Below are 27625 nucleotides of genomic sequence, written 5' to 3' on the forward strand. Positions count from 1 at the left end.
GTTGATTTACAATGTTGTGTTAGTTTCTGCTGTACAGCAAAGTGAATCAGTTATACATATACATATATCCACTCTTTTTTAGATTCTATTCCCATATAGGCCATTACAGAGTATTGAGTAGAGTTCCCTGTGCTATACAGTAGGTTCTTATTAGTTATCTATTTTATATATAGTAGTGTGTATATGTCAATCCCAATCTCCCAATTTAGAAACAAGTTTACTGTTAAAAAACCAACAGTTACCTGTGATTATAGGCTGATACTCAGTTTCTCCAACTGAGAGAGAGAGAGAGAGGAGAGAGGAATACTGTATGGTAATGTTATTCTTTGAAAGCAAAGTTATAAAACAGTAAGAAAACTAACACTATTAATTTTATATTTATATCACTCATCTTATGCCTGTGTAGGGATAGACCAGTATCTACATATATTTTACACATTCATGATATACCTTTTTCTTATTTTTTTCAATATTTCTAGGCTACATGTTTCATCTGCAAGTTTTTTCAAATTGTCGCAAATCTCCAAAAAATTTTCCAATATATTTATTGGACCCATGCAGATCAAACCCTAATCCTGTTGTTCAAGGGTCAACTGTATTACAAATCTTTCTGGTCTTTTCCAACCTGATAGATGAAAAACAGCATTTCATATCTTTATCTTGCATTTCTCTTTTATGATTTAGGATGAACACATTTTCATGTATTTAAAAGTGATTTGTGGGACTTCCCTGGTGGTCTAGTGGCTAAGGCTCTGTGCTCCCAATTGCAGGGAGCTCAGGTTCAATCCCTGGTCAGGGAACTAGATCCCAAATGCATGCCGCAACTAAGAGTTTGCATGCCACAACTAAAGATCCTGCATGCTGCAACTAAAGGTCCCGCATGCTGCAACAAAGATTGAAGATCTCGTGTGCTGCAACTAAGACCCGGCACAGCCAAATAAATAAATAAATAAAATTATAAATAAATAAAATTGATTTGTATATCTATGAATTGTCTCTGTCTAGTTCCTTTTAAATTATTGGCCTTTTATATTGATTTGTAAGAGCTCTTTATATATTAAGTAAACTAGCCATTGATTGTATCTCTTGCAAATTTTTCTTCACATTTGTCATTTGGCTTTAAGGCTTTTTAAGTTAATCATGCATACATTAATTTTATGCACACAATGTATCAATATATTCTCTCATGACTTGAGAATTTTATGTCATGATTAGAAAGGACTTCACTCTGAGAGAATAATAAAAGATTCTTCCATTTATTTCCTTCTAGCACACTCATAGTTTTATTTTTACATTTAAATCTTTAATCCATCTGGAATTCATTTTAGTGCAGGAAGTGAAGGAGAGTTCTAATTTTATAGTTTCCTGCTGAGTGCCATGAAATATTTCCTTCTGCTGATGAACTGGTATGCTTTTCCTTCATAAACAATACAAATCACATAACTGATGAAAGAAATTTTCACATTCTGACTTACTTCACTCTGTATGACAGACTCTAGGTCTATCCACCTCACTACAAATAACTCAATTTTGTTTCTTTTTATGGCCGAGTAATATTGCACTGTATATATGTGCCACATCTTCTTTATCCATTCATCTGTTGATGGACACTTAGTTTGCTTCCATGTCCTGGCTATTGTAAATAGTGCTGCAATGAACATTATGGTACACGTCTCTTTTTGAATTATGGTTTTAAGTCAGAAAGAGAAAAACAAATACCGTATGCTAACACATATATATGGAATCTAAAAAAAAAATGGTTCTGTTGAACCTAGGGGCAGGACAGGAATAAAGACGCAGAGGTAGAGAATGGACTTGAGGACACGGGGAGGGGGAAGGGTAAGCTGGGACAAAGTGAAAGAGTAGCATTGACATATATACACTACCAAATGTAAAATAGATAGCTAGTGGGAAGCAGCTGTATAGCACGGGGAGATCAGCTCCGTGCTTTCTGACCACCTAGAGGGGTGGGATAGGGAGTGTGGGAGGGAGACGCAAGAGGGAGGGGATGTGGGGATATATGTATACATATAGCTGATTCACTTTGTTATACAGCAGAAACTAACACAACATTGTAAAGCAATTATACTCCAATAAAGATGTTAAAAAAGAAAAAGAAATTTTCACATATTGAGGTATAGGGAAGTCATCCTGGCATATACATAAGTTAACTTGAATTTTATGCTAACTAAAACTGCCTGTGGCCTATCAAACTTATATTGTGCATCTGCTTTAATTATTAAGGAAAAGGGTGCATTGACCAGCAGTAAAAAATGTCCATGTTAAAGATAAAGATTAAATGCCTCCCCTCCTGGGTTGCCAATGGTTGTATTCCAATGTTTAAGACGCCCTTCCCAGGTGTCAAGGCTGTACTGACTCATTCTGTACGTGCTGATCTGTTTCTTTTTTTTTTAACTTTGAAGGAAGTATCCCTGACTTGTTTGATGTTCTTTCTTCTGACATGATATAAAACCAAGCTTCTCCGGAGCAGTTCCTCAGAGTTATCTGAGAGAGACTGCCTTCCGGGCTAGAGTCCTCAATTTGGCTCAAATAAAACTCTTTTCTATTCCTATTATATTTAGATTGTTTAATGATTATTTTCATCGACATAACTAACCCAATTTCCTTTTTGCTATGGCTGTGGGAAGATCAGAGAAAAATTCACAGCTATGCACAGATGTGAATTTCATACCTACTTCCCAATATTCTTTGATGTTAATCTTTTACTTGCTTTATATTTTCTGTGATCTTACCTTTACTTTTCAATTTAATGGGATGTATTTTTATCAGGTTCCAAATATCCAGTGGAAAATAAAGTAGGTAGTGAATGAACAAATGAGCTATAACTCACCTGGGCCTCAGTTATTTCTTACTCTTCTTGGGTAAAGGCAAAGGCAGAGATCTCTAAGTCAGAGCTGGGGGAGGTTAGGGAATAGGAGGTTGGACCGGAGGAAGAGAAAATATAAATAGAGATATAAGAGCCTCATATCTCCCAGAAGCCTTAAAACGCCCACCCATAAGCCAGTAAGAGGTCACAAGTTGAAGCCAGGGAGGCCCGTGTGCTTATTATAGTCCCAACCTATGTATTGGTGACTGACATGATTGTGTAGAGCTAGGATTGGCAAACTTTTTCTGTAACGGGCCAGATAGTAAATTCTTTAGAATTTTTAGGCCATATGGTCTCTTTGGCAACTACTCAACTCTGCCATTGTAGTGATGACAAATTGAAATTATAATGGAGTAATCACAGTTCAGACATACAAAAAATGGAGTCGGGCAGCTGTTGGGGATCTGGTCTCAGACACATCCCTGCACCACTGAGAACTTGAATTTTCTCTGAACTGTATCAAACTCAAGGACACCAGGGGCCCTTTTCAAAACAATATCTGCTAGCAGCTGCTAGTTGCAACCTTGTAGTTTCAAAGTCCCCCCTTGCCGAGTTTTATATCTTGTCAGAACAAAGAATATCAAACAGGTCAGGGTTACATTCCTTCAAAGTTAAAAAAAAAAAAACAGATCAGCACATGCAGAGCAAGTCAGTATGGCCTTAGCACCGGGAAAGGGAGTCCTATCACTGAAGGAGTACCAGCATTGGCATCCCAGGAAGGGAGGCATTTAATCTTTATCATTAACATGGATATTCTTTACTTCTGGTCAATGCGCCCTTTTCTTTAATAATTAAAACAGATGTACAGTGTAAGTTTGATAAGCCACAAACAGGCTGTTTTGTTTTAGTAAGCATAAAATTCAGGTTAACTCATGTATAAGCCAGAATGACTTCCCCATACCTCAATGTGTGAAAATTTCTTTCATCAAAGTAAATGAATGAGTGTGGCTATGTTTAAAACTTTACTACTGGACACTAAAATTTGAATTTCATATAATTTTCACATGTCACAAAATATTCTTCTTTAAACGTTTTTTCAAGCCTTTAAAAATTGTAAATAGTATTCTTAGCTTGCAGGCAGTAGGAAAACAAGGGTCAGCAAACTGGGGGCCACAGTGTGCTGACCTCGATGTAAAACTTGGATGAGGAAGTTTGTTATTGGGAGTAGGTGTACAATTGTCACTTAACACTTGCTTTACAATACAGTGACCTCCTTTAGATCAATAAATTACAGTCCTAGAAATTTGTCACAAGAAAATAAACATGGTTGCACACAAAATTTTGAAAGCAAAGACTGTTATCTTATCCTGGATTATAACAATGAAAAAAACTGGACACATCCAAACATCGAGGAACAGAAGACTGGATCAAAAATCTGAGGCCATCCAAAAGACAGAATGCTATGCAGCCATGTCAACAATTATTGCGTGGTCTGAAACGAGAGAAAGCAAATGCTATCAAATATTAACATTTGGTGAATCTAAGTGAAGGCTATATTGGTGTTCAGTGCCCACTTTTCTGTAGGTTTGAAATGTAAAAAATAAAGTTGGAAACATTTTTAAAAAGAAAAAAATGTTTTGGGGGGAATGTAAGTTAATAGACTTGCACAAACCCATCTCCAGCTCATCAGAACTCTGTGCTCTCCATGTTAAGTAAAGATAATAAATGTAACACCTTTTTTCACAAGAAAATGGTATAGCTTAACTCGATAATATTTGTCTAACTACCTAGTGTCTGTTTTGATCAAACTAAATGTAATTGTAACCATATGTAACATGAGAAGATTTACCAAAAAATTTTTTAACTCACAATACTTCCTTTGCAATCATCTTGTTCTAAGGGCAAAGAAAAGCTTGATTTGCTCAGGTTTTGAGTATTTGAAACAAAGCTTGCTTAAAAGACACGTAAACCCGCAAATTATCTGGGGAGACTTCCCTGATAGGGGTGGGTGCTCTAGGCCCTGAAGGTGGGAATATCATTTGGGGGATCCAGCATCCAGGTTCTCCTCCAGGCTCAGGCTTGGACTTACTGGGTTAGATGCTATTATTTGAAAATTTAACGTGGGAAATAAATCCATTCGGTAATTTGAGCGCTTAAAAATAAAGTAATAAAAAGCTTACACATTTAAATAAAAACATAGGAACTATTTCAGCTACAGGATAACCTGTCTTGGGCAGAGGACTTCAGCGACCCTCCATTTGACGCCCCTATTAAATGACGTGATTAGACATAGTGCATTGTCAATCTCTTCTTGAACCTCAGTTAGATTGCGGGCCATAGAGCTGGAGTCATCAAAGGTGCATTTTAGAAAAACTGTCTCCTTTTAAAAACGTTTTTTTAATGCTCACAGTCATTTCCATTATCGGGAGTCAAACCCAAACTTCCCGTGTGAAAAATCAAAATCCAGGGCGATACAAGGATGTACTTTCCTTTTTACAGACCAGATCCATGATCGATTCTAGCCCGTCTGCTTCTGAAGCTCGGACTTATTTATGTATTTATTTATTTATTTTCAACACCTTTATTGGAGTATAATTGCTTTACAATGGTGTGTTAGTTTCTGCTGTATAACAAAGTGAATCAGCTATAGATATACATATATCCCCATATCTCCTCCCTCTTGCGTCTCCCTCCCACCCCAATCCCACCCCTCTAGGTGGTCACAAAGCACCGAGTTGATCTCCCTGTGAAGCTCCTACTTTTAAATACTAAACGCTTTACTCTCTCTACTTCCACCTGTGCGTCCCGCTTCCTCTGGAACCCGCCAAATCCCATTAAACCTCACCCCCACCAACCACGCACTGTCCTCATAGGCTCCGCGCTCAGTCCCGGTTCCCACCCTCTGCAGCCTTCCTTAATCGCATCGGATTTTGTAAAGCCCCGCCCTTCTCTTCTCTCACGCGTTTTCTTCCGTTCAGGACCATCCCACACCACCTGGTTATTTGGTTGGCCAGCACCCTCGTTGTACGTCATTTACCCGCGCCACCCGGAAGCTAAGGTTCTTACCAACCCTTGTTTTTGCCGGCGGCTCTCAGGTAACGGCCGTGTTTGGGTGTGCCTGTGTGACCGGGTCCCAGAGTTGGGAGGGGCAGAAGGCTGAACCCCCAGTTTGAGCCGGATGACCCCACTCCTAACGTTGAGAGGGTGCAGATGTACTGTGCTTGAGAGCAAACTGAGTGGTTATCGTGGTCTTCCCCCTCCTCATTCCTCAGGAGCCCATCATGGCGACGCCCCCTAAACGGCGGGCGGTGGAGGCCACCGCGGAGAAAGTGCTGCGCTACGAGGCTTTCATCTCTGACGTACTGCAGCGGGACCTGAGGTGAGTGACAGAATAGGGGGCGGGGCGCTTGGAGCGGTGCACGTGGTGAGCGGGGCGTTCGAAGTCAGGGCGTATCCTTCTGATTGGTGGGTGAGGCGTTCGGAACCCGGCCCCGCGCGCCTTTCGAGGGGGTAGGAGGGGCGATATCCGGGGTGCGACGGTGGGCGGGAGAGGGAAGACATGGCGGTCTTAATGGAGGGTGTGTCCGCGCATGCGCGGGTTCAGATGGCGTTAAGGGTTACGAGCGAGTTTTCAGGTTCGAATCCTGACTTGGCCGTTTCGTTTTACGTGTGAACACGTTGTACCTCACCTCGAGTTTCTGTGCCTCAGTTTTCTCATCTGTGAAATGGGGAAGTTAATGCAACCTTCCTCATGTGGTGGTTTTGAGTTTTCAGCGTGTTCAGTCCTTGTAAAGGATTTAACTTGGATACTAGAGGCTCAATGAGTATGAAAAATTATTATTCCTATCATTATTAATCTGAGGAGGAAGTAGAGTTTTCAGGTCTAGGATTATGAGCATCCTAAAAGGGATGGAGGATTTTTTTCTAGGGTGAGAATAGGGTATCCTGATTGGAGGGAGGCATTGGGAGTAGAGTGAAATAATACTAATAAATAATAGCTAACACATATATAGAGCTTCTTGTTTGGCAGGCACTATTCTAAATGCTTTTTAGTAAACTCATTTAATCTTTCTAATGACTCTGTGAGGTAATACTCGTTATTCCTATTTTAAAGATGGGGAAATTGAGTTCCAAAAAGGTTACTCACTTGCCAAAGTCTCACAGCTAGTAAAATGGAAAGCCTGGATTCAAACCGAAGTAGTCTGACCCAGAGTTCAAATCTTGACTTCTGCACTAAAACACCTCTTTAGGACATGGTGACATGAGAGTCTCAGAGGGTCATGATATGAGGTATTCCAAGAGAGACAGGGTTTCCTCTTGGTCACCATTTTACTCTTGTCCCATTAGAAAGGTGCTGGACCATCGCGACAAGGTATATGAGCAGCTGGCCAAATACCTTCAACTGAGAAATGTCATTGAGCGACTCCAGGTAAAGGTGCCAGGGTTAGGTACCATCTTTTTGTGGGCAAAGGAGGGGGAAGAGAGGAGATACCCCAGACCAAAACCTGTCACCTAACCTAAAACTTGGCCACTGATCCCTACCTCTTTTTCCCCGGCCCCACAGGAAGCTAATCACTCGGAGTTATATATGCAGGTGGATTTGGGCTGTAACTTCTTCGTTGACACAGTGGTGTGAGTGTCTACCCACCCCTCTGAGCCCACAGGGTTCAGCTTCCCCTTTCCTTCATTCAACAAAAAATTTTTTTTGAGTATTTGCTATGTACCAGACACTGCTAGGTGCTGGAGATGTGACAGTAAATAAGATAGGACAAAATTCCTGCCCACCCAGAGCTTCAATTTGGGGAAGGTGGGGGAGAGGGGAGTAAAAAAAATCTCAAACTGTGTGGTGTGCTAAACAGTGATAAGAACTTCCCCGCTTCCTCTAACCACTGTTTCCTTAGCCCAGACACTTCACGGATCTATGTGGCCCTTGGATATGGTTTTTTCCTGGAGTTGACACTGGCAGAAGCTCTCAGGTTCATTGATCGTAAGAGCAGTCTCCTCACAGAGTAAGTCCATTGCATGAGGATAGTGCCTAAAAAGCACTACCATTTGCCACACCCTTCTTCCCCCTTTCCCCATGGCTGCCTGGGATGATACTTAGGAACCCATCTCCCCTCCCCCTCAGAGCTAGGGCTGAGGAAAGTGGGGATGCAAAGCTTAGTCCCAGGTGTAGAACATAATAAGCACTGATAAATGGTCTTTGTATTGTTCACTCACACAAAAATTTATTGGGCATCTGCTGTGTGCCAGGCTCTGTGCTTGGTGGTGGGGAGGCAGCAGGGAACAAGACAGAAGCGTTCCTTGAAGGCTTACCTTCTAGAAGGCTTACCTTCTAGAAGGACTAACTGTTACACATCAGCACAGTTTTGACCAGATCCTGGAGGTCTCAGCCTATAAATCAGAAACAATAAAACAAATTACCTCTGACTTCACCTGCTAATTTTCCTGCTCATCCACTGTGCTCTCACCACACTAACCTTCACAGGCTTCTTTAAACACCCTCAGAATGATCCCACCTCAGCGTGATTGCAGGGGCTCTTCTCTCTGCCTACAGCACTCTTTCCCCAGGTACCTGCATTGCTTCCTTTCTCCTTATTCAATTTAAGTCTTGCTTAAATGTCACTTCCTCAATGAGGCTTTCTATAACCTAACTTTAAAATTGCAACCCCTGGCACTCCTGATTCCCCTCCCTTGTTCTACTTTTTCTTTTTTTCCCTAGCACTTATGACCTCCTAATGTTTACTGTGTAATTTACTTCTTTACAATGTTCATTGCCTCCTCGCATTAGGATATAAGCTTTGCAAAGAGAGAGATTTTCTCTATATCCCAAGTCACTAGAATAGCACATAGCACATAGTAGGCACTCTGTTGAATGAATTTAAAAGCATATGCTGGAAATAGATTTAAGTGGGGATTGAAGCAGATCTCTGTTGGTGGTGATGGGGAGGTAATGTGGGGATAAAGGATGGGCTCCAGTTGAGTTTAAGGTTCTGTGCAGGGAACGGGAATTGGGAGTGTGGACGGGAGGTCTGAAATGTGGCTAGGGAAGGCCTCCCAGAGGAAGTGACATTTGAGTCACTTGGTTGAGTGAACAAGCCATAGGGCTCTCTGGGGAAGAGCATTCCTGGCAAGGCAACCAGTGTGCCTGCCATGTTAGGAGGAGCTGCCGAGAATGGTGAGCATTCACTCACTCAGAAGGAGTGAGTGAGGGGATGCTGAGCAAATACACTTAGATTAACAACATCTCACAAGTGTGAACCCCACCGATCTAAGATTCCTTCTAGGTTATATTTCTCTTTATTCCTACATTCATTTCTTCCAGAGTTGCCTCCCTTAGGTTTCAGTAATTCTTCTCTTTTCAAACCTTTTCAGGATTTCAGTGTCCGTAGACCCAAATGAGCCTCAGACCCACTGGGATTTCTAAGTCTTACTGATCAGGCCAGTTGGTGAATAGTTTGGTCGAGGGACCTGGTTTCATAGGCCAATGCAATTCTGAACTTGGTGGCCATTTAGACCAAATCCAATTTTTTATGACAAAGCTTTCCTTGTTATGACACAGGATTCCTGAGCCTTTCAAATAGGTTTTAATTTTATGAAACTTGATGTCTTTCCCCAAAATGAGGTATTTGTCATTGCCTGCCCCCTGTCTGGTCTTTCTGATTTACTGACCTGGTCTATTAGTGTGATGAGAAATGTGAATCTCTTACTACTTTATAATTAGTAGGACTCCATAGTAATTGAATCTTTCTAGGAGATGAAGATTTGAGTCTGTGTAGCTCGCTCTCTTCTTTAAAATACTTGGTTATTCTGGACACATTTTAAAGTAACTTTCTTTCAGGTTATTTTATGTAACCGAAATGGCCTATCAGTCCTTCCTGTTCTTAGTCTGTTTCTTTGAGGAGTGGGAGGATCAGGTCTCTGTGTACATTCTTTCTGATTACAGAGAAAGGAGTACACATCCATACCCATAAGCAGACATGATTATAGAAGAAACAGAATAACCATATGACTATTAACACTGCCTTATATACTAATCAGTAGCAATAAATTAAACATATCCCTTTTGTGTTACAACTAGCATTTGGTGAACTTTATACTTTTCTCCTCCTTTTTTATTTTAAGCATTGAAACCTTTCACAGACTAAGCTTGTACATTGAGTGCCTACTATGTGCCACATACTGTTTTTGTTCCTGAGGATACAGCGGGAAACAAGGCAGACCAAATCTCTGCCCTTACGCAGCTTACATTCTAGTCAGGGAAGACAGACAGTAAACAAATAAGTAAAGGATGTAGTATGTCACAGGTTGACAATGTTGCAGAGAACAACAAGGATTGGAGGTGAGAAACATTGCCTCCGAGGGAGCAGTTGCAATTTTAAATAGAATACTTGATTGGATGTGGGGTGTGAGAAAAAGAGAGGAGTCTAGGTTTTTGGCTGAGCAACTAGGAGGATGGAATTGCCATTTTATGAGATGGAGAAGATAAGGGAGGAGCAGATTTGGAGGGGAAGATCAGGAGTTCAGTCTAGGACCTGTTAAGTGTGAGGTGCTCGTTAAACACTGAAGTAGATTTTCTGAAGATGTAGTTAAAACTCCTCAACTCGGGAGAGAGGGCTGCATTGAAAATATAAATTTGGGAGATAGTGATATATAAATGGGTTCATACTATTTTTTCCCAATTTGACATCCTATGTTGTTGCCTTCTACTTTTCGTAACAGTATTTTGTTTCCTTAAAACACTCCTACACTGACAGATAGCTCAGCCAATAAAATCCACATTCCTATCATGATATCAAGACCCTGCATGATCTAGCCCCTTCCTACCTCTTGGATTTTATCCTGTGCTTCTTTCCTTCCACCATTTGCTTAATTTCTAACACTGGTCTCCTGACAGCTCCTCAAAAAGCTCTTTCCTGCCTCTTGGACTTTTTGTGGAAAAGACCGTCTTACTGTTTAACTCCTACTCATTCTTCAGAAAGGCCTTCCTTGATCCTTTGTATCAATTAGGATTCTTTTGGGTGAGACTGGTCCCAGTTGGCATAGATATAAGGAATTGACTAGTTCACATAACTCAACAGTCCAGAGCCAGAGTGGTTTCAGGCAGCTCCAGCTTCCCAGTTGCTTAGGCCTTGGTGTCTTTCTTAAGTCCTCTCTCTCGTACCCAGCATCCTCCTTTGGTAAATCCTGTTGACTCTACCTTCAAAATATATCCCAAATCCAATCATTTCTCATCACCTCAACTGCTGCTGCTGTGGTGTGAGTCTGCATCTCTCACCTGGACTATTTCAATAGCCTCCTCACTGGGCTTCCTCTTCCACACTAGCTGTCCTTATCCCTAGTCAGTTCTCCGCACAGCAGCCAGATGGATCCTCTTAAACCCTAGTTGTTTCATATCCCTTCTCTGATCACAATCATCCCCTGGCTCCCATCTCACTTAGAGTAAAAGCCAGAGTCCTTACCATGGCCTGGCAGCTTTTACATGATCTGTCTCCCCCACTTCCCTCTGTGACCTTACCTCCTACACCCCACCTTCGCTTATTTTTCTCCACCCATGCTGGCCTCTTTGCTGTGCCTCAGACATGCCAGGTACACTCCCACCTCAGAGCCTCTGCATTTGCTGCCCCTTGTGTCTGGAACACTCATCCTCCGTGTATTCACATGATTCGCCTCTTCATTTTAAGTCTACTCAACTGCTTCTCAGTGAAGCCATCCCTAAGCACTCTAATTAGAATTACAGCCCCCATGCCTGCACTCCTTATCCTCTCTTATCATTTAATTTTTTTTATTGTACTTATAACCATCTGACATACTCCGTGTTTTATTCCATCACTGTCCTTCTTAATGAGAATTTGAGCTCCACGATGCTGAGATTTTTGTTTGTTGTGTTTGCTGCTGTCTCCCCAGTACCTAAAACGACCCGGCAGAGAGTAGACGTTCAATAAATGTCTCTGAATCTGTGCCGTCCAGATGGCAGCCAGGCATCTCTGCATAGGAGCAGGTCAGGTAATCGGATGTCCTACCACCTGCCGTGTGGAAGTCATCCATGATGTAGGTAGTTCCTGAAATGATGAGGAAGCATCATCCTCATGATCATAAGTGGGGCCCACTTTGCCCTTTCTTGTTTCTTTTCTCCAGGCTCAGCGACAGCCTCACCAAGGACTCCATGAATATCAAGGCCCATATCCACATGTTGCTAGAGGTGAGAGCAACTCACCCCATTCCCAGACACTATCTCCAAATGTTTAGGGCGGTGACCTGAGGAAGAGAGAGAGCCAGAGATGGGAAGTACCATCTTTCCCCCTAAACTGGAGTCAAATTGGAGCCAAGCTGGCTCGGAGGGAAGGGAGTTCTGAGCAAGCCTGGGGTGGGGCCTGGACCCAGGCTCCATTCAGTCTTTTCTGTTCTCTTTTTCAGGGGCTTAGAGAACTACAAGGCCTGCAGAATTTCCCGGAGCCTCACCATTGACTTCTTCCTACCTCCCCTGACATTAAAGAGCTTGAATGTCTTTGAGTCATATGGCCCTTCTTTCCCCCCTTAACCCTTGCTGTTTGCGAAAGTGCCCTGTTTCTAAAGCACAAAGTTACTAGGAGGCCCAGAGATCCAGTCTGTGTGGAACCTTTAAAAACCACTGAAGTCCCGTCTTCATCCTGTCCCCTGGCAGAATGTGCCACTTGACTTTCTGATTTGCCCTCTATACCATCGCCTTGACAATCTGGGCCCCCACCTGACCCTTCCATTTCTTTTCCTGTACAATACTCTCAATTACCTTAGAGAATGGCCCGATTCAGGGTGGAGGTTTGTTCCCCAAGGCAGCCTTTCACTCCTGGCCCTAGGGTTTACCCTTCTCCCACACCCCAATCGTTTCTCAGGTACCTTAAATTACACCCACACCCGTCTAGGCCCAACCTTGGCGTTGCCCCAGCTTCTAATTATCAATAGTTCCAGCTTCCAGCAATGGGCCTAGGGCTGGTCCAGCCCCTATTCTAGGTTGAGTCCAGCTTCCGCCAATCGATGCAGAGCCTGATTCCACTGCTTTATTACTGGCCGCAGCTCGACCCGCCCCCGTAGGCATTTAGTTTCCGCCACTCAACACTCCTTCGCTTGTCTGGCAGCTGCTCGGTTCTAAATTCGTCTTTTCTAGCCAATCACTACAGAGTTACCCTGCCCGCCTACGCAGAACCCTGGCCAGACCTCCTCCCTGCGGGCTGCTACGCCTGTGTACTTCTATACAAGTCCCGCTTCCGCTGAGCTGCGTAGAGTTTGGCACCTCCCCGTTAGGGGTTCTGGCAGCTAAGAGTCCCTCGGCCGCCAATCAGCAGAAAGCAGGGCCTAACCACCCCTATCCTCGGACGCTGGCTGTCTTCCATCAATCCCATATAGGCCAATCAGCGCGAGGCAGGCGTCCCCCGAACCTTGTCTGTCGCCCATGGCCTATCAATCTGTCTTGAACCAATCAGTGTGGAGCACCGGCGGGGCCGAGCACGCCCCCTCGGAACCCAGGCGGCCATCTGCGTTCCATCAGTTCCCCTCGGGCCAATCACAACATAGCTCTGTGGAGCAAGGCCCGCCTCCCCAGCCCTGGAAGCCGCACCGTTGATCCACGGTACTTTGGCCAATCAGCGAACAGCGGAACGTTCGGCTCCTCCTTCGTGGGCCCACGTGAGCAGTGGGGAAACGCAGGGGCGGCTTCTAGGTGCTGTCGCCGCCACCACCGCCACCACCGTCGCCTCGGAACCCGGGCCTGGGGGGCGGTGGGGCCGCGCATGGAGCCCCCGCCCCCCGGAGCTGCCAACACCGCCGCTGCGCTACACACAGGTGAGCCCGGGGCCTGGAGGGTGGAGGGCCCGGTCCGTGACCCTACGTATCCTTCCCGCCCCCGCGCGGGGGGATGTGGCTTGGCCCGTGGCCTGCTGGTGTTCGACTCCCCACCACCACCACCTCGGCTGGTGGACCTACCTGTGCCATTGTCCCCTCCCTTTGGCCCTTTGCCCCGTAGCTTAACCCCCCTTCCTGTTTTATAATGGGTCGGTCTGCGTGCTTGAATTTCTCCCCACCCCACCTTACAGTAGACTCGGCCGTGGTCTTGCCCCAGATCCCCGCTTATAGGGAACCAGTCTCTGGCAATGTCCACCTCCTTGACAGTAGGTGCGTCTGAGTGTTTGTATTCTCCTGTCCTCAACTTTCAGGGGCCCCGTCTGTGGCCTTGTTTTTTCATCCCTACTGTTCCTGTAGTGAGTCAATCCGTAGCTGCTCGGTTCTAAATTCTAAATTTGTACCCCCCCCGCAACAGTGAGTTAATCTGTGAATTTGTATTCCTGCCTCCAGTCCCCCAATGCATCAGTCTATGGCTTTATCAAACACACACACACACACACACCATTTTACAGTGGATCAGTCTAAATGCTTGTTTTCACGTCCTCCTGCTTATCAGCCCATTGCCCTGTCCTCCCTTTTTTGTAGACTGTCAGTCCAGTCCTTGGGCTTCTTCTCCCTTCCTTTTACTAGTGGGTCAGTTTAGTGCTTTATATCTCCCCATTTTCAGTAGCCCAGTCCATGGCCTTGTCCCCCTCTCCTTTTAATCAGTCTGTGGGGTGGCTTTTCTCCCTCTCCACTATTGTGCATGAGTCAATGTGCTTTTCTTCTCTCCTTGCCCCTAGTAAATAAGGTGAGCCTTTACACACACACACACACACACACACAACTTTGCAGTGGATCTGTTCATTGGCCTTCCTGCCACCCATGTGCTTGCATTCACACCCCTCCAGTATACCCTCCTGTGAGTCCAGTGCTTTGTAATCCCTCCAGGAGGGTCAGACTGTGCTTTTATTTCCCGCCTCCTTTCCTTGTGCTGCATCAGTCTGTGGCCTTCCCTGCCACCCTCCCTCCTTAATAGTGGATCAGCCTGTGTGCTTGTTGAACCCAGGACTTTTTTACTCTAGAACACACCCTCTCATATACACTCTTAACCACTAAGACATCTTGCCTCCCTCCAGTAAATGAATACATTAGTGATAGTGATAATGCCAATAGGAGCTAACACTTATTGAGCACCTACTGTGTACCAGGCAAAATACTGTATGTTAATGAGCTCATTTAATCCACCCTATGAGCTAGGTACTGAGGGAAGTTTGGCATAGGGAGGTTAAATACCTTACACAGAGGTGATCAGTAGGTACCAGGTTAGGTTACCCCTCAGAACATAGGATAACTTTTTTTTTTTTTTTTTTGCGGTACGCGGGCCTCTCACTGTTGAGGCCTCTCCCGCTGCGGAGCACAGGCTCCGGACGCGCAGGCTCAGTGACCATGGCTCACGGGCCCAGCCGCTCCACGGCATGTGGGATCTTCCAGGACCGTGGCACGAACCCGTGTCCCCTGCATCGGCAGGCGGACTCTCAACCACTGCGCCACCAGGGAAGCCCCCTAGGATAATTTTTGAGGCTTTCCTCTCTCACTACATCTCACCTCACGCGAGGCCCCACTCCTTAAAAACCAAATTAGTTCCCATCTCCATGCTTTTGTTTTTGCTGTTCCCTCTGCCTGCAGAGCTGTCTCCATTCCACACCTTGTCTCAGCACCCATCCACCCCCGATCCCAGCAGCTATGTGACCTTAGTGGCTTAACCACTTTCTCTCTGCACCTCTCTCCTCACTGGTTAAATGGGGGAATCAGAACTAGAATACCCTCCAATGTAAATAAAGAATACCTGTGAGTTAATAAAACAAGTAACTTCTCTGGCCTTACCGCCTATGCGCCGCCCCCCCAACTCTGTTCCAGCCACACTGGCCTCCTAACTCATCCTCAAAAACACCAGGTGCGACCCAGCCTTGGGGCCTTTCCCTTGGCTATTTTTTCTGCCCAGAACACTCTACCCCCCTCTCTGTGTGGATCCTTTCAGGGCTCTGTTCAAATGTCAACCCGTCCCTGACCATCTGAACCTGCACAGCCAGCAGGACTTAGACCCCTTCTCTGCTTTATTTGTGTCTTTGCCCTTTATCACTGTCAGGCACACTGTATATTTTACCAGTTTGTCATATTTATTGTCTTTCCCCGTTAGAATGGGAGTCCCATGAGGGACTCTTTTTGTCTGCTTATTTACTGCTGGGCCTCCAGCACCTAAAATTCTTATCCAGTACTTGATAAGAATTTATTGCACGAATGAATGGAAAAATATAATATCAGATAAATCAGGGTAGGGGGCAGATGGAGATGAAGAGGGCATAAGAGAGCTAGTTAAAAGAGGCTGGTTAGTTGGGACTATTCATTCAACAAACACTTACAGAGCACCTACAGAGCACCAGGCATTCTAGGTTCTGGGGATATGGGAGGGAACAAAACAGGCAGAAATTCCTGCCTTTGTGGAACAGACATTTGCTAAGAGTGCAGACTGTATAAATAAATAAGTCTAGTTAGTATGTTAGACAAGTGCTAAGGAGGAAAAGTGAAGTAGGGAAGGTAGGAATAGAGTATCAGGGTGGTTGAAATCTTAGGCACAGGGCAGGCCTCACTTAGAAGGTGCTTCTTGCATTAAGGCCTGAAGGAGTTCAGGAAGGGAGCCATAATGCCTAGGGAAAGAGTGTACCAGGCAGAAGGAACAGCCGGTGCAAAGGCCCTGAGGTGAGATTGTGCCTGGCATGTTCAAGGGCCATGAAGGAGGCCAGAGTGGAGGGAGAGGTAGGAGGCAAGGTCAGAAAGGTGGTGGGAGCCAGATGGTGAGGCCATGCTGATACATAAGATTGTGGGGGAGGGGCTGGGGAGGAAGAAGAGTGTCACGCCAGCTAATTGTAACATTTGAGTGTCTGCTATGTCCCAGAGATAACTTTTCTAAGTCCTTTACATACACTGACCTTTAATCCTCACAAAGGCCTTTGAGAGTAGGTGTATCTTGCAGATACTTTACTTTGAGGGTGACATATCCCCCATTTTACAGGTACAGAAGCAGAGCCAGAGAGGTTGAGTAACTCGCTCAAGGTCACACAGCTAGAACAGGACAGGAGTACGAGGCTGGAGACCCAGAGAGAAGAACACATTTGCAAGGACAGACAGGTTATTCGACACATTGGATCACACAGAGGAAGAATTAATTCTGCCTGGGAGATACCAGAACTTGATGATGTGTGTAATAAAGGGTTCATCATGTGTGGGGAAGGGGGAAGGGCACTCCTGGCAGGGAGAACAGCACATACATATTTTCAGAGATGGGAACTGGATTAACTCAGGGTGCCCATGCCAAGCTTGGGCCCACCTCAGAGCCTTTGTGCACACTGTTCCTGTGCTTGAAGCACCCTTCCCACAGATGTCAGCATGGCTTGCCATCTCCCCTCCTTCAGATCTCTGCTTAAATGTCACTTCCTCAGGGAAGCCCCCCCCCGCTCACCCTGTGTAAATTAGCATCCCTGTCCCCCTGTAGGACCTTACCCTTCTGTTTTGCTCTATAGAGAGCTGGTGGAGCAAGGTGTCCAGGATCACTGCCTAGTGCCAAACTGCCTGGGTTTGAACCCTGGCTCTGCTAAATTCCAGCTGTGTGACCTTAGCCAAGTTACTTTACTTCTCTGTGCCTCCATTTCCTCATCTGGAAAACGGGAGAGTAATAATAATGCCCACCCATAGTGTTGGTTTGAGGATTGAATGAGTTAAGTGACTAAAATGGTTTGCAGTACACAGTAAGGGCTCTGTGACTGGTTCCTATTTTTTAGATTAGTATTATTCCTGGCATACACGTAGGTATCTCACAGGGCCTCTGAGACTGACCATCTCCAAAACTGACCTCCTGATCTCCCCTCAAAACCTGCTCTCCCACAGTGCTGCCATCTCAGGTGATCAGGCCACAAACCTAGAATCACCTTTGGCACCTCTCTCACTCCACCCCACCCCCATCCTATCTGCCAACAAATCCTGTTCACTCTATCTTCAGATTTTATCCAGAACTCAGCCACTTCTCACCAGTTCCACTGCTGCCACCACCATCTCTTACGTGGACTATTGCAGTGGCCTCTTCAGCCCGTACAGTTGGTTCTTCTTACAAGAGCCAGAGGGATCCTGTTAAAATCCAAATCACAGGCTGTCACCCCTCTATTCACAGCCTTCTCATGGCTCCTGTCTCATTCAGAGTCAATGTCAAAGCTCTTCCGGGGCCCGAAAAAGCCTTACTCAGTCTGGCCTCTGCTGCCCCTCTGTTCTCATCTCCTGCTACTTTCCCGTCACTGCCTTCTCTCCGACTACGCCAGACTCCTTTCCCTTCCTCTGACCTGACAGGCTCTCCAGCTTCAGGGCCTTTCACCCTGACTATTTCCTTTGCCTGGATGGCTGCTCCCCAGGTTGTCACAGACCTGACGCCTTCACCTCTCTTAGGTCTTTCCTCAAATATCACCTCCTCGTGACTACCCTCCCCTGACTACCCTTTCAAAAATAACAACTCCTTCCCTGCTTCGTTTTGTTTTTTTTTTCCCCCGGAGCTCTTATCACCATCTGACATATTCTTGTTTATCTTGTTTCTTGTCTGTCTTCCCCACTAAAATGTGAATTCCGCCAGAGCAGGGATTTTTGACTGTTGTATTCACTGCTGTATCCCCAGCACCTGGCCCACAGTAGGCCCTCCAAAAATGCTTGCTAAATGAATGAAATAAAGAGAAGTAAACACATCTGAGTGAGGCATATGACTAGAACTCTTATTAGGGGTCACGTGGGAGATGTGATAATAAACAAAATACAAAACCCCATGTGCTGCTGAGGCTTGAAGCCAACCGTCAGGTTTCACCTTAAGTAAAAGATTCTGTGGCTGCTGAAAGAGGAACTGGTAAAATTGCCTGTTGTCGCCACCAGGAGTCACACTGGTCTCTTTGTGCCTCTGAAACAAACAGGCCTTCCAAATAAAAACCCAGCAAGGTCTCTGATGATGGGACTCTGATCTGGACACTTCGTGGCCTTGTGACTTACATAATTGCCTAAAATTGTGTCTGCAGAATGAACTTCAGAATGAATAGCTCAGACATAAGAGGATCAGACTGTATTTCATTACAGATTAAAGACTCAAGCTATAAATAATAGAGGGAGGTTCTTTGAAACCTTCCGATTTGGAAGGTCTTATTCTTAACCCAACAGTCCCAACAGCTGGGTGAACAGTTGATTGATGAAAGCTCATTCCTTAAGGAAAAGGAACTTCATGTTTATTTCCAATTCACACTCAGCAAAGGGAGCAGTTATGGGGTGGGTGGGGGCGCCAGGAGGGTCCTGTTCTCTGCTCGACATGCTGAGGGAGCAGTCAGTGCAAGGGGCAGTTTAGTCTAATGGTTGAAAAGATCAGACACCTGGAACTTGGCTGCCTGCGTCCAAATCCTGGCTCTGCCACTTAGGGCTGTGTGGCCTGTACATGTCATTTAGACATTTTGTGCCTCCGCTTCCTCATCTGTAAATTAGAGATAATAAGAGTACCTATTTCCCAAAGTTGTGATGAGAGAGAAATGAGTCAATAGCTATAAAAATAGCAATCCAGGTCTACATGCCCTTATCTAAAACCCTTGGGGCCAGATGTGTTTCACAATTTTGAATTTTTCAGATTTTAAAAAGGTGACAAGGTATACATACAAGATGTTACATAACACCCTTAGTGGGCTCTGTAATCAGCCACATTCAGATTTCTGCAGCAAGATAGATGTATGAACAGTCACACCAAGTGAGGATCAGTGAAGACCACAAAAGGCCTTATTTTGTTTCAGATCAGGTTTTGGCATAGCAGATAAGGAATTATGAACAAATTAGAAACTAATATTTCATAAGAGCTTATCATACCCCAGGCATAGTATATTTAATCTGTACGATAACCCTACGAGCTAGGTGGTATTATTATTATCCCTATTTTACAGATGGGAAAATTGAGCACAAGAGGTTAAAGAACATGCCCAGTGTCACACTGCTAATAAGTAGCAGAACCAGGATTCCAGCCCTGGCGGTCTGGCTCTGGAGGGGCTGATTGTCCAGTAGGCCATATTGCCTCTGATTGGTACAATGCCTGGCATGTATTTAGCACTCAGTAAATGTTCATTATTGCTGTTGTCAAGAAGGAGAACACAGAGGGACAGAGACAGGTCAGAGGAGCGTGGGATAGAGAGACAGAAGAGAGCAGACATTCAGTGTCAGGAATTTTCATAAAGGCAAGGCCCTTGGGGCTGGTAACTGAACAATGGAGAAGACTTCTAGGCAGAGGAAGGGAACCCAGCATGAAGTTAACAGCCTTTGCGAGGAGCTGGCAGAAGGAACCTCCTGGAAAACTTAATATTTGATGTGGTAGAAGATGCAAATGAAAATGTTCAGGTGAGGGGCCTTATTCTAGTTTTCTATTCATGCTGTAACAAATTATAACAAACTTTTAACTGCTTAAAACACAAATTATTCTCTTAGAGTTCTGGAGGTCAGAAGGCCAGCACAGGTCTCACCAGGCTAAAATGCAGGTGTTGGCAGGGCTGTATTCCTTTCCAGAAGCTCCAGGGGATGATTCATTTCCTGTTCGTTTAGGTTGTTGGCAGAATTCAATTCCTTGAGGTTGTAGGATTTGTATAAAATAAATAGGCAACAAGGGTATATTGTAACCACAAAAAAAAGTTCATGTGATGAGATTGAGCTCACCCAAATAGTCTCTAGGTTAAGGCCCATAACCTTAAATTCACCTGTAAAGTTCTTTTTGCCAGGTAACATAATATACTCACAGGTTCCAGAAATTAGGATGTGGACATCTTTGGGTGAGGGGCATTATTCTGCGTATCACAGTCTGCCCTCTGGACCCCAGAGGTTCACATTTGTCCCACACGCAGAAGACATTCACGCTATCCTAGTATCCCCAGAAGTCTCATCGCATTACAGGAGTCGTCCAAAGCCAGGCTGAGGGCGTTCAGGGAATGGTGGTGGCAGTTGGAGACAGAGGTGGAGGCAAGATGGCAAGAAAGGAATCCACCTCCTGCTGACCTCTTCCCCTTCCTGTGTCTGCAACCTCTCAGCTCTGAGCTTTCTGCCCTCCAGGTACCCCTGGGATGGCGTGAGCGCTTGCGCAGCAATGGACCCTTCTGTGACGCTGTGGCAGTTTCTGCTGCAGCTGTTGAGAGAGCAAGGCAATGGCCACATTATCTCCTGGACCTCCCGGGATGGCGGTGAGTTCAAGCTGGTGGATGCTGAGGAGGTGGCCCGGCTCTGGGGGCTGCGCAAGAATAAGACCAACATGAATTATGACAAGCTCAGCCGGGCCTTGCGGTACTACTATGATAAGGTAAGGTGTTTGAGACTAGGGCCAGGAACCCCACCCACTCGCCTGTGCCAAACATTTAAATCAGTTATGTCATTTTCTTGCCTAAATTGATAGAGCTCTAACTTTGAAAACGATATTAAAATTTACCATTTCTTACCCCATCCTCTGGTACTCTTACACGAACATGGGGGCCCCTAAGCATTTATCTCAGTTGTTTTATTGTATTTTATTTTAGCTTCGACTAGAACCTTCATAGCACCATTAACACTGACCCCCTACTCACTCCACTCTCTCTGAGATACCCAAAGTCCTGCTGTCGCACTGTGCCCCGCACGACATTTCATCTTCTCGCCTTATTCCTCTGGCCAAAACTTTTGAAAACTCTATTACTAATGACTCTTCCTCATCCTGGGCCAGTCCTGGGTTCCCCCAGTTATTTCATAATCTGCTCTTATCCCAGAATAAGAATTCTAGAATATCCTTATTCTTAGAATCAAAGCCTCCATGACAGCATTATACTAACCTTTCCTTACCTTATTCTCCAGGACCCTCAACATTTTAATCAATTCTTTTTATCTCTCACTCTGTTAGCTAAGACCTCCAAAACAACATGTATAATGCCTGCTCCACACCCCATCCTCTTGTATTCCCAGAGCAACACTGGTCCACTCCAATATTTATATCAATTATTTTATCACCTTATTCCTATAGCTAAAATTATACATTTTCCTTATCTTATCCTTTCAGACTCCCAAACCAGTGCTAGATACCCCCCATATTTATACCAGTTATTTCAGTTTCTTATTTCTTTTTTAAAAAAAATATTTGTTTATTTATTTCTTTTTAATAAACCTGCACCGGGTCTTAGTTGTGGCATGCAGGATCTTCGTTGCTGCGTGCAGGATCTTTAGCTGCAGCATGTGGGATCTTTAGTTGTGGCATGCGGGCTCTTAGTTGCGGCATGCGGGATCTAGTTCCCTGACCAGGGGTCGAACCTGGGCTCCCTGCATTGGGAGCGCAGAGTCTTAACCACTGGACCACCAGGGAAGTCCCGTCAGTTTCTTATTTCTTTACCTGAAACTTCCAAAACAGTATTTTTCATCTTCCAGTTTTATTGTGATATAATTGACATGCAGCACTGTATAAGTTTAAGGTGACAGCATAGTGATTTGACTTACATACAGCAAGAAATGTTCATCATGATAAGTTTAGTGAACGTCCATCATCTCATATAGATACAAAATAAAAGAAAAAGGAAGAAAAAATCTTGTGATGAGAACTCTTAGGATTTACCCTCTTAACAACTTTCATATGTAACATACAGCAGTGTGGATCATATTTATCATGTTGTACATTACATCCCTAGTACTTATTTTTCTTATAACTGAAAGTGTGTACCTTTTGACTGCCTTCATCCAATTCCCCTTCCTTTCAACCCCCTTTGAAACTTCCAAAACAATATTAATGAACCTCCCTTTTCATTCCTTTTCTGAGAAACACAAACCCACCCTGTGATATACATGAACAACACTTAAGATGTTCCCAGGGTGCTCTAGTGCCCTCCAGATACCTCTTGTCCCCCAGAACAGCCCTGGACCTGTGCTGCACACCCTTAACTCATTTATAGCATTTATTCCATTTTTATATTTTAATCCTTTAGCTCAAACCTCCAAAACAATATTAATAATGAGGCTGCCCCACTCTGTACTCTGAGACCACCAGAATATCCCTGAGACCCTCCAGACCTGTCCTGAAATACCCCAAACGTGCTCTGTGACCCACCCAAGCCAGCCTTAAGATTCTCCCAATATTTATACCAGTATTTTAAATTCTTGTTAGTTGCCATCAGTGACTTCATTTTCCAATTGCCTCAGCTTAAACCTCCCCAATAGCATTAAGAATGAGGCTCCTCATCCTGTCCTCCCTGATGACCTTGCCCTGTTCCACGTCTGTGTCAAGAGCTTTAAATAATCCTGTAATAATTCATGTTTATTAACAATTCATCACCACATTCTTCTACATTCATTTAGTCTCTTCCAACATTTATTATCAGTGACTTCATTTTCCTGTCTTACTGCATAAACTAGACTCCAAAACTGTCCTGGCAGCCAGCCCCAGGGCCTGGCCCTGTTAGCCCACAGACACTCCTGGTTTCTGGAGCCAGGAGGAAAGCCTGCTCCTGGATCTACTCCCCTACGTGGGCCCCAGTGTGGAGAGGAGCCTTGTGGGTGTGGCTTTGTGTATCTGAGGTGGGGGTGGGGGAATTGGACAGATAGAGATGAAGAGAGTGTGACAGAGGGAGACTTGGAGGGGGATGGACAGGAAGGAGATGTGGAGGGGAGAAGGGCATTAGACTAAAGGAAGGATTATGGGTGGGGGGGGACAGAAAAGGAGGAGAAGCTGGGGGAGAATACAGAGAGGGGAATCAGGTTGGGGGAGAGTGGTAGAAACTGGAAGAGAAGGGAGGAGACCCCAAATTAGATGAGTGAGCTGTGAAAGAAGCTGGGAGGGGGAACCTATGGGGAGGCAGACACTGAGGTGGGACGGTGTATATGTAAAAGGACAGGAGAGGGGCACGAGGAAAGAAAGGCACTATAGGAGACACACCCCTTCACCCCCTCACCATCCACACCCTCCCTGGCCCTTTCTTCTAAGACCCTCTATCCTGTCTCCCCCTTCCCAGAACATCATCCGCAAAGTGAGTGGCCAGAAGTTCGTCTACAAGTTTGTGTCCTACCCCGAGGTCGCGGGGTGCTCCACTGAGGACTGCCCGCCCCAGCCTGAGGTGTCTGTCACCTCCACTGTGGCAAATGTGGGCACCACAGCTGTACACGCCATCCCCGGGGACACTGCCTCTGGGAAGCCAGGCACACCCAGGGGTGCAGGAGTGGCAGGCCCAGGCGGTTTGGCACGCAGCAGCCGGAATGATTACATGCGCTCGGGCCTCTATTCCACCTTCACCATCCAGTCCCTGCAGCCGCAGCCACAGCCACCCTCTCATCCTCGGCCTTCCACAGTGCTCCCCAACACCGCCCCTGCAGGAGCAGCAGTGCCCCCCTCGGGGGGCAGGAGCACCAGTCCAAGCCCCTTGGAGGCCTGCCTGGAGGCTGAGGAGGCTGGCCTGCCTCTGCAGGTAAGGACTAGAGTATGGAAAGTCAGCAAGAGGAGGGATGTACAATTCCCAAGTGAGGAGGGGGCTGGGAGGAGGGGAGACATAAACGTCCTATTAAAGGAGATATAGTGGAAGGAGGGACACAGAAGTCCCCTTGGAGAAAGGGATGGGGAGGAAAGCTATGCAAAGCCTTGGAAGGAAGAAGGAAATTAAGCACACGACAATTAGTAGTACACCCAACATGTAGCAGGTGTCCTGAATGTGTCTGCTTAATGCACTGGTTCTCACACTTTTAGCACTCATCAGAAAGCACCTGGAGGGCTTTTTAAGCCACAGATTTCGGGGGCCACCCCCCAGAATGTCTGTTTATGTGGGTCTGTGGATGGGTCTGAGAGTTTGCACTTTTAACAAGTTTCCAGATGAGGCGTATGCTGCTGGTCCATAAAGCAAATTTCTGAGAACCACTGCTTTCGTGAATGGGGGCAGTATCTCCTGGTGTCCCGCCCCTAAGCTGTGCCGCTATCAAGTGTCTCACCCCTCCCCTGCCCCCAGATAGGAGGACCTACTCCAGAAGGAGCCCCACTTCCTTGGCAAAGTCCCACGTCTTGTTGGAGGACCTGCTCCCACTACCAGGTCCTGCTTTCCAAGGGAAATAATTGGCTTCACTACCCAAGCAATCTTTAGGCACCCCCTCTGCACTTGTTCCTCTTCCAGGTCATCCTGACCCCACCCGAGGCCCCAAACCTTAAATCCGAAGAGCCAAATATGGAGCCTGGGTTGGGCCGACCACTGCCCCCAGAAGTCAAAGTGGAAGAGCCCAAGGAAGAGTTAGAAGCTGCAGCCACTGGGGAGGCGGGGTTTGTCCTGGAAGCCGTCAAGGCGGAGCCCTTTGAGCCCAAGGCCGAGCCAGAAGCCCCTCCCGCGGAGGGCGTGCCAGCCCGGCTGCCTGCGGTCGTTATGGAAACTGCGGCGCCGGTGGGCGGCCTTGCGGCTTCCACAACTTCCAGCACGGAGAACGCCCAGCCTCAGAAGGGTCGGAAGCCCCGGGACCTGGAGCTTCCACTCAGCCCGAGCTTGCTGGGTGGGCCGGGACCCGAACGGACTCCAGGATCGGGAACTGGTTCCGGTCTGCAGGCGCCAGGCCCAGCGCTGACGCCTTCCCTGCTACCTACGCACACATTGGTGAGAGCCTTTGAAGGGGCGGGGCTGGCACCTGGAATGAATGGGATTGGGGCCGGGTGGTGGTGGGAGGAGTTAGACTGCGAGGGCCAATACGGTTACCTCTGAGTGAGTGGGAGGGTGGAGCCTTCGAGTGGGGTTGGCTGCGCGGAGAGACGGGGCTTGATTGCTACAAGGCGAACGAGCCTGCAATGCCGAGGGGTCGGGTCCCCAAAAGAAGGCAGATCTGGGGAGTTCTGTGGTCAGGGACTGGGGGGCCCGAGAGGCTTTCTGCAGGAACTGTTTCTGGGTTGGAACATAGCTTGAGGAACCTAAGCGGGGCTTTGGGGTCTGGGATTTGCTTAGCGGGTTTCCTGTGAGGTATGCAGGTGGGGGATAAGAGTTGGAAGTTGACCCTGAGCTACTGGGATGGTGAGGTTTGAAAGCGGCATGTGGGTGGGGTCTTGTAGGTGGTCTTGCCCAATGAGGCTGGGATGGGCCCTCAGGAGTTAGGAGGGGTTGTCTGTGTAAAGCTGGAGAGCTGTCACGGGCATGGCCTTGGTAGTTATGGTCTAGGCCTGTGCTCTTCTGAGGAGTGATCTCATAAGTATGAGTGGGAAATCTGGCGGGGCTGGAACCAAGTTCCTTTGGTTTTCCCACACCTGCCCTCTTGCTCACTTGCGCCCTGACCACCCCTTCCCCACAGACCCCGGTGCTGCTGACGCCCAGCTCGCTGCCCCCCAGCATTCATTTCTGGAGCACCCTGAGTCCCATTGCACCCCGTAGCCCGGCCAAGCTCTCCTTCCAGGTAGGATCAGCTCCCCCCATCTCGGAAAGGGTGAGAGACCCTAGCACGGTCCCAATCCATGACCTCTCCCTATTTTTGTCCCCAGTTTCCGTCCAGTGGCAGCGCCCAGGTGCACATCCCTTCCATCAGCGTGGATGGCCTCTCAACCCCCGTGGTGCTCTCCCCAGGGCCCCAGAAGCCATGACTATCACCACCACCACCACCACCCCTTTCTGGGGTCACTCCATCCATGCCCTGAACTTCTCTCCAGCCAGCCGTCTCAAGGAGAAACGTAGTTCAGCTGACAGACTCGTGCTGTGGTCGTGGTTGGGTGGGGATTCTTAGGAAAAAGGATCTCTCAGTAACCCTTCCACAGAAAACATACAACTTCTCTTTTCTTGGTCAGTCCCCCAGTGGCCGCTCTTACACGTCTCCTACTGCAGTGGTGGGGACGGTTTATTTATTTATTTTTTGAAGGCCACTGGGAAGAGCCTGGCCCAACTCTTTTGTTGGGGGGGGGCGGTTGGCGAGGGCATCTCCCCCATCTCCACATTTTTTCCCCAAGGTGAGATAGTCAGGGTCTGGCTTGAGAAGGAACTTTCTTTATTTATTTCTCAGGCTGCCCTTGGGGAGCTGAGGGAGCCCTGTCTCCATTTTGGGGTGTGGGTAGAAGAGCTAGATTGCTGTAGTTTATTATTCCTGGCCCTCCCCAAGGGTCCAGGAAGAATTTTTGCTGTTTAACATTTTGGGAGTTTTGGCCAAGGAAGACTCACACCCTTGGGAATGGGAATTTCCACCTCCCCGGCCTTTCTCAGACAGCTTGTCCTTTTTCAGCCACCTTTTTTGGCCGGGGAGGAATGCCCCTTTTGTTGTTCTTCCCCTGAGAAGCCATTCCTGTGTCTGCCAAACTCCTGGGGTCCTGCCTGTTACCTCCCAATGGAGGGTTTTTTTGGGGAGTGGTTCCCGTCTGGGGGGCCCCCTCCAACCAGTACTCCAGGTCTCCCTGTCCCCCACCCCCTGCCATTTTGATAGTATAATCTATTTTTAAACAGGGCTTTTCAATAGGGGAGAGGGAGGCATCTCTTCCTATATCTGAGATAGGGTGGGTGGGAAGGAAGGGATTTGGGGGGGGTCTTCCTGCCACCCCCAAGTGTTTATTTTTGATACCAAACATGTATTTTCAGCTCCCTCCCAGCCCCCCAATTTCCTGCGGGCGGGTACAAAGGACCCTTTAAGTGTCCCTGGAGTTGGGAGGGAGGAATGAGGGACATAATGCCTGTCCTGTGTGAATTCCAGGCTGGAGAAGGGCGGGTTCAAAGGACTCCTGGGTTCACTTCCCGTCAGCACCGGCCCAGCCTGGGCCTGGGGACCTGGGGGTTGGTGATTTGGGGGACGGTGCTACACCTGTCTCCACTGTTTGTTTTACTTCCCCAAAAATGGATCTTTTTTTCTAAGAGTCCCAGAGAATGGGGAATTGTTCCTGTAAATATATATTTTTAAAGGTGA

At 46.5% G+C, this 27625-nt stretch overlaps 2 protein-coding genes across 2 annotated transcripts; both read left to right on the forward strand.

Annotated features, from left to right (window-relative positions):
- Nucleotides 1–5783: 5783 nt before the first annotated feature.
- UXT (ubiquitously expressed prefoldin like chaperone) lies at nt 5784–12340 on the forward strand. Its single transcript, XM_067722443.1, has 7 exons — nt 5784–5922; nt 6100–6206; nt 7175–7256; nt 7392–7459; nt 7729–7836; nt 11966–12029; nt 12245–12340. Exons 2-7 carry the CDS (start codon nt 6109–6111, stop codon nt 12293–12295), a joined length of 471 nt encoding a protein of 156 aa, XP_067578544.1. The 5' UTR covers nt 5784–5922; nt 6100–6108; the 3' UTR covers nt 12296–12340.
- Nucleotides 12341–13461: 1121 nt separating this feature from the next.
- On the forward strand, nt 13462–27625 carry ELK1 (ETS transcription factor ELK1). Its single transcript, XM_067722164.1, has 6 exons — nt 13462–13645; nt 20840–21083; nt 23746–24195; nt 24889–25356; nt 26039–26140; nt 26226–27625. The coding sequence occupies exons 2-6, from the start codon at nt 20874–20876 to the stop codon at nt 26322–26324; spliced, it is 1329 nt and encodes a 442-aa protein (XP_067578265.1). The 5' UTR covers nt 13462–13645; nt 20840–20873; the 3' UTR covers nt 26325–27625.

The sequence above is a fragment of the Pseudorca crassidens genome, chromosome X (assembly GCF_039906515.1).
Source record: "Pseudorca crassidens isolate mPseCra1 chromosome X, mPseCra1.hap1, whole genome shotgun sequence".
NCBI lineage: Eukaryota > Metazoa > Chordata > Mammalia > Artiodactyla > Delphinidae > Pseudorca > Pseudorca crassidens.

Coding starts and splice junctions, on each gene's coding strand:
- ELK1 (XM_067722164.1), top strand. CDS start 20,874: ATGGACCCTTCTGTGACGCTGTGGCAGTTTCTGCTGCAGCTGTTGAGA. Junction 25,357..26,038: donor TGCTACCTACGCACACATTG/GTGAGAGCCTTT, acceptor CCTTCCCCACAG/ACCCCGGTGCTGCTGACGCC. Junction 26,141..26,225: donor CGGCCAAGCTCTCCTTCCAG/GTAGGATCAGCT, acceptor TTTTGTCCCCAG/TTTCCGTCCAGTGGCAGCGC.
- UXT (XM_067722443.1), top strand. CDS start 6,109: ATGGCGACGCCCCCTAAACGGCGGGCGGTGGAGGCCACCGCGGAGAAA. Junction 6,207..7,174: donor GTACTGCAGCGGGACCTGAG/GTGAGTGACAGA, acceptor TTGTCCCATTAG/AAAGGTGCTGGACCATCGCG. Junction 7,837..11,965: donor AAGAGCAGTCTCCTCACAGA/GTAAGTCCATTG, acceptor TCTTTTCTCCAG/GCTCAGCGACAGCCTCACCA.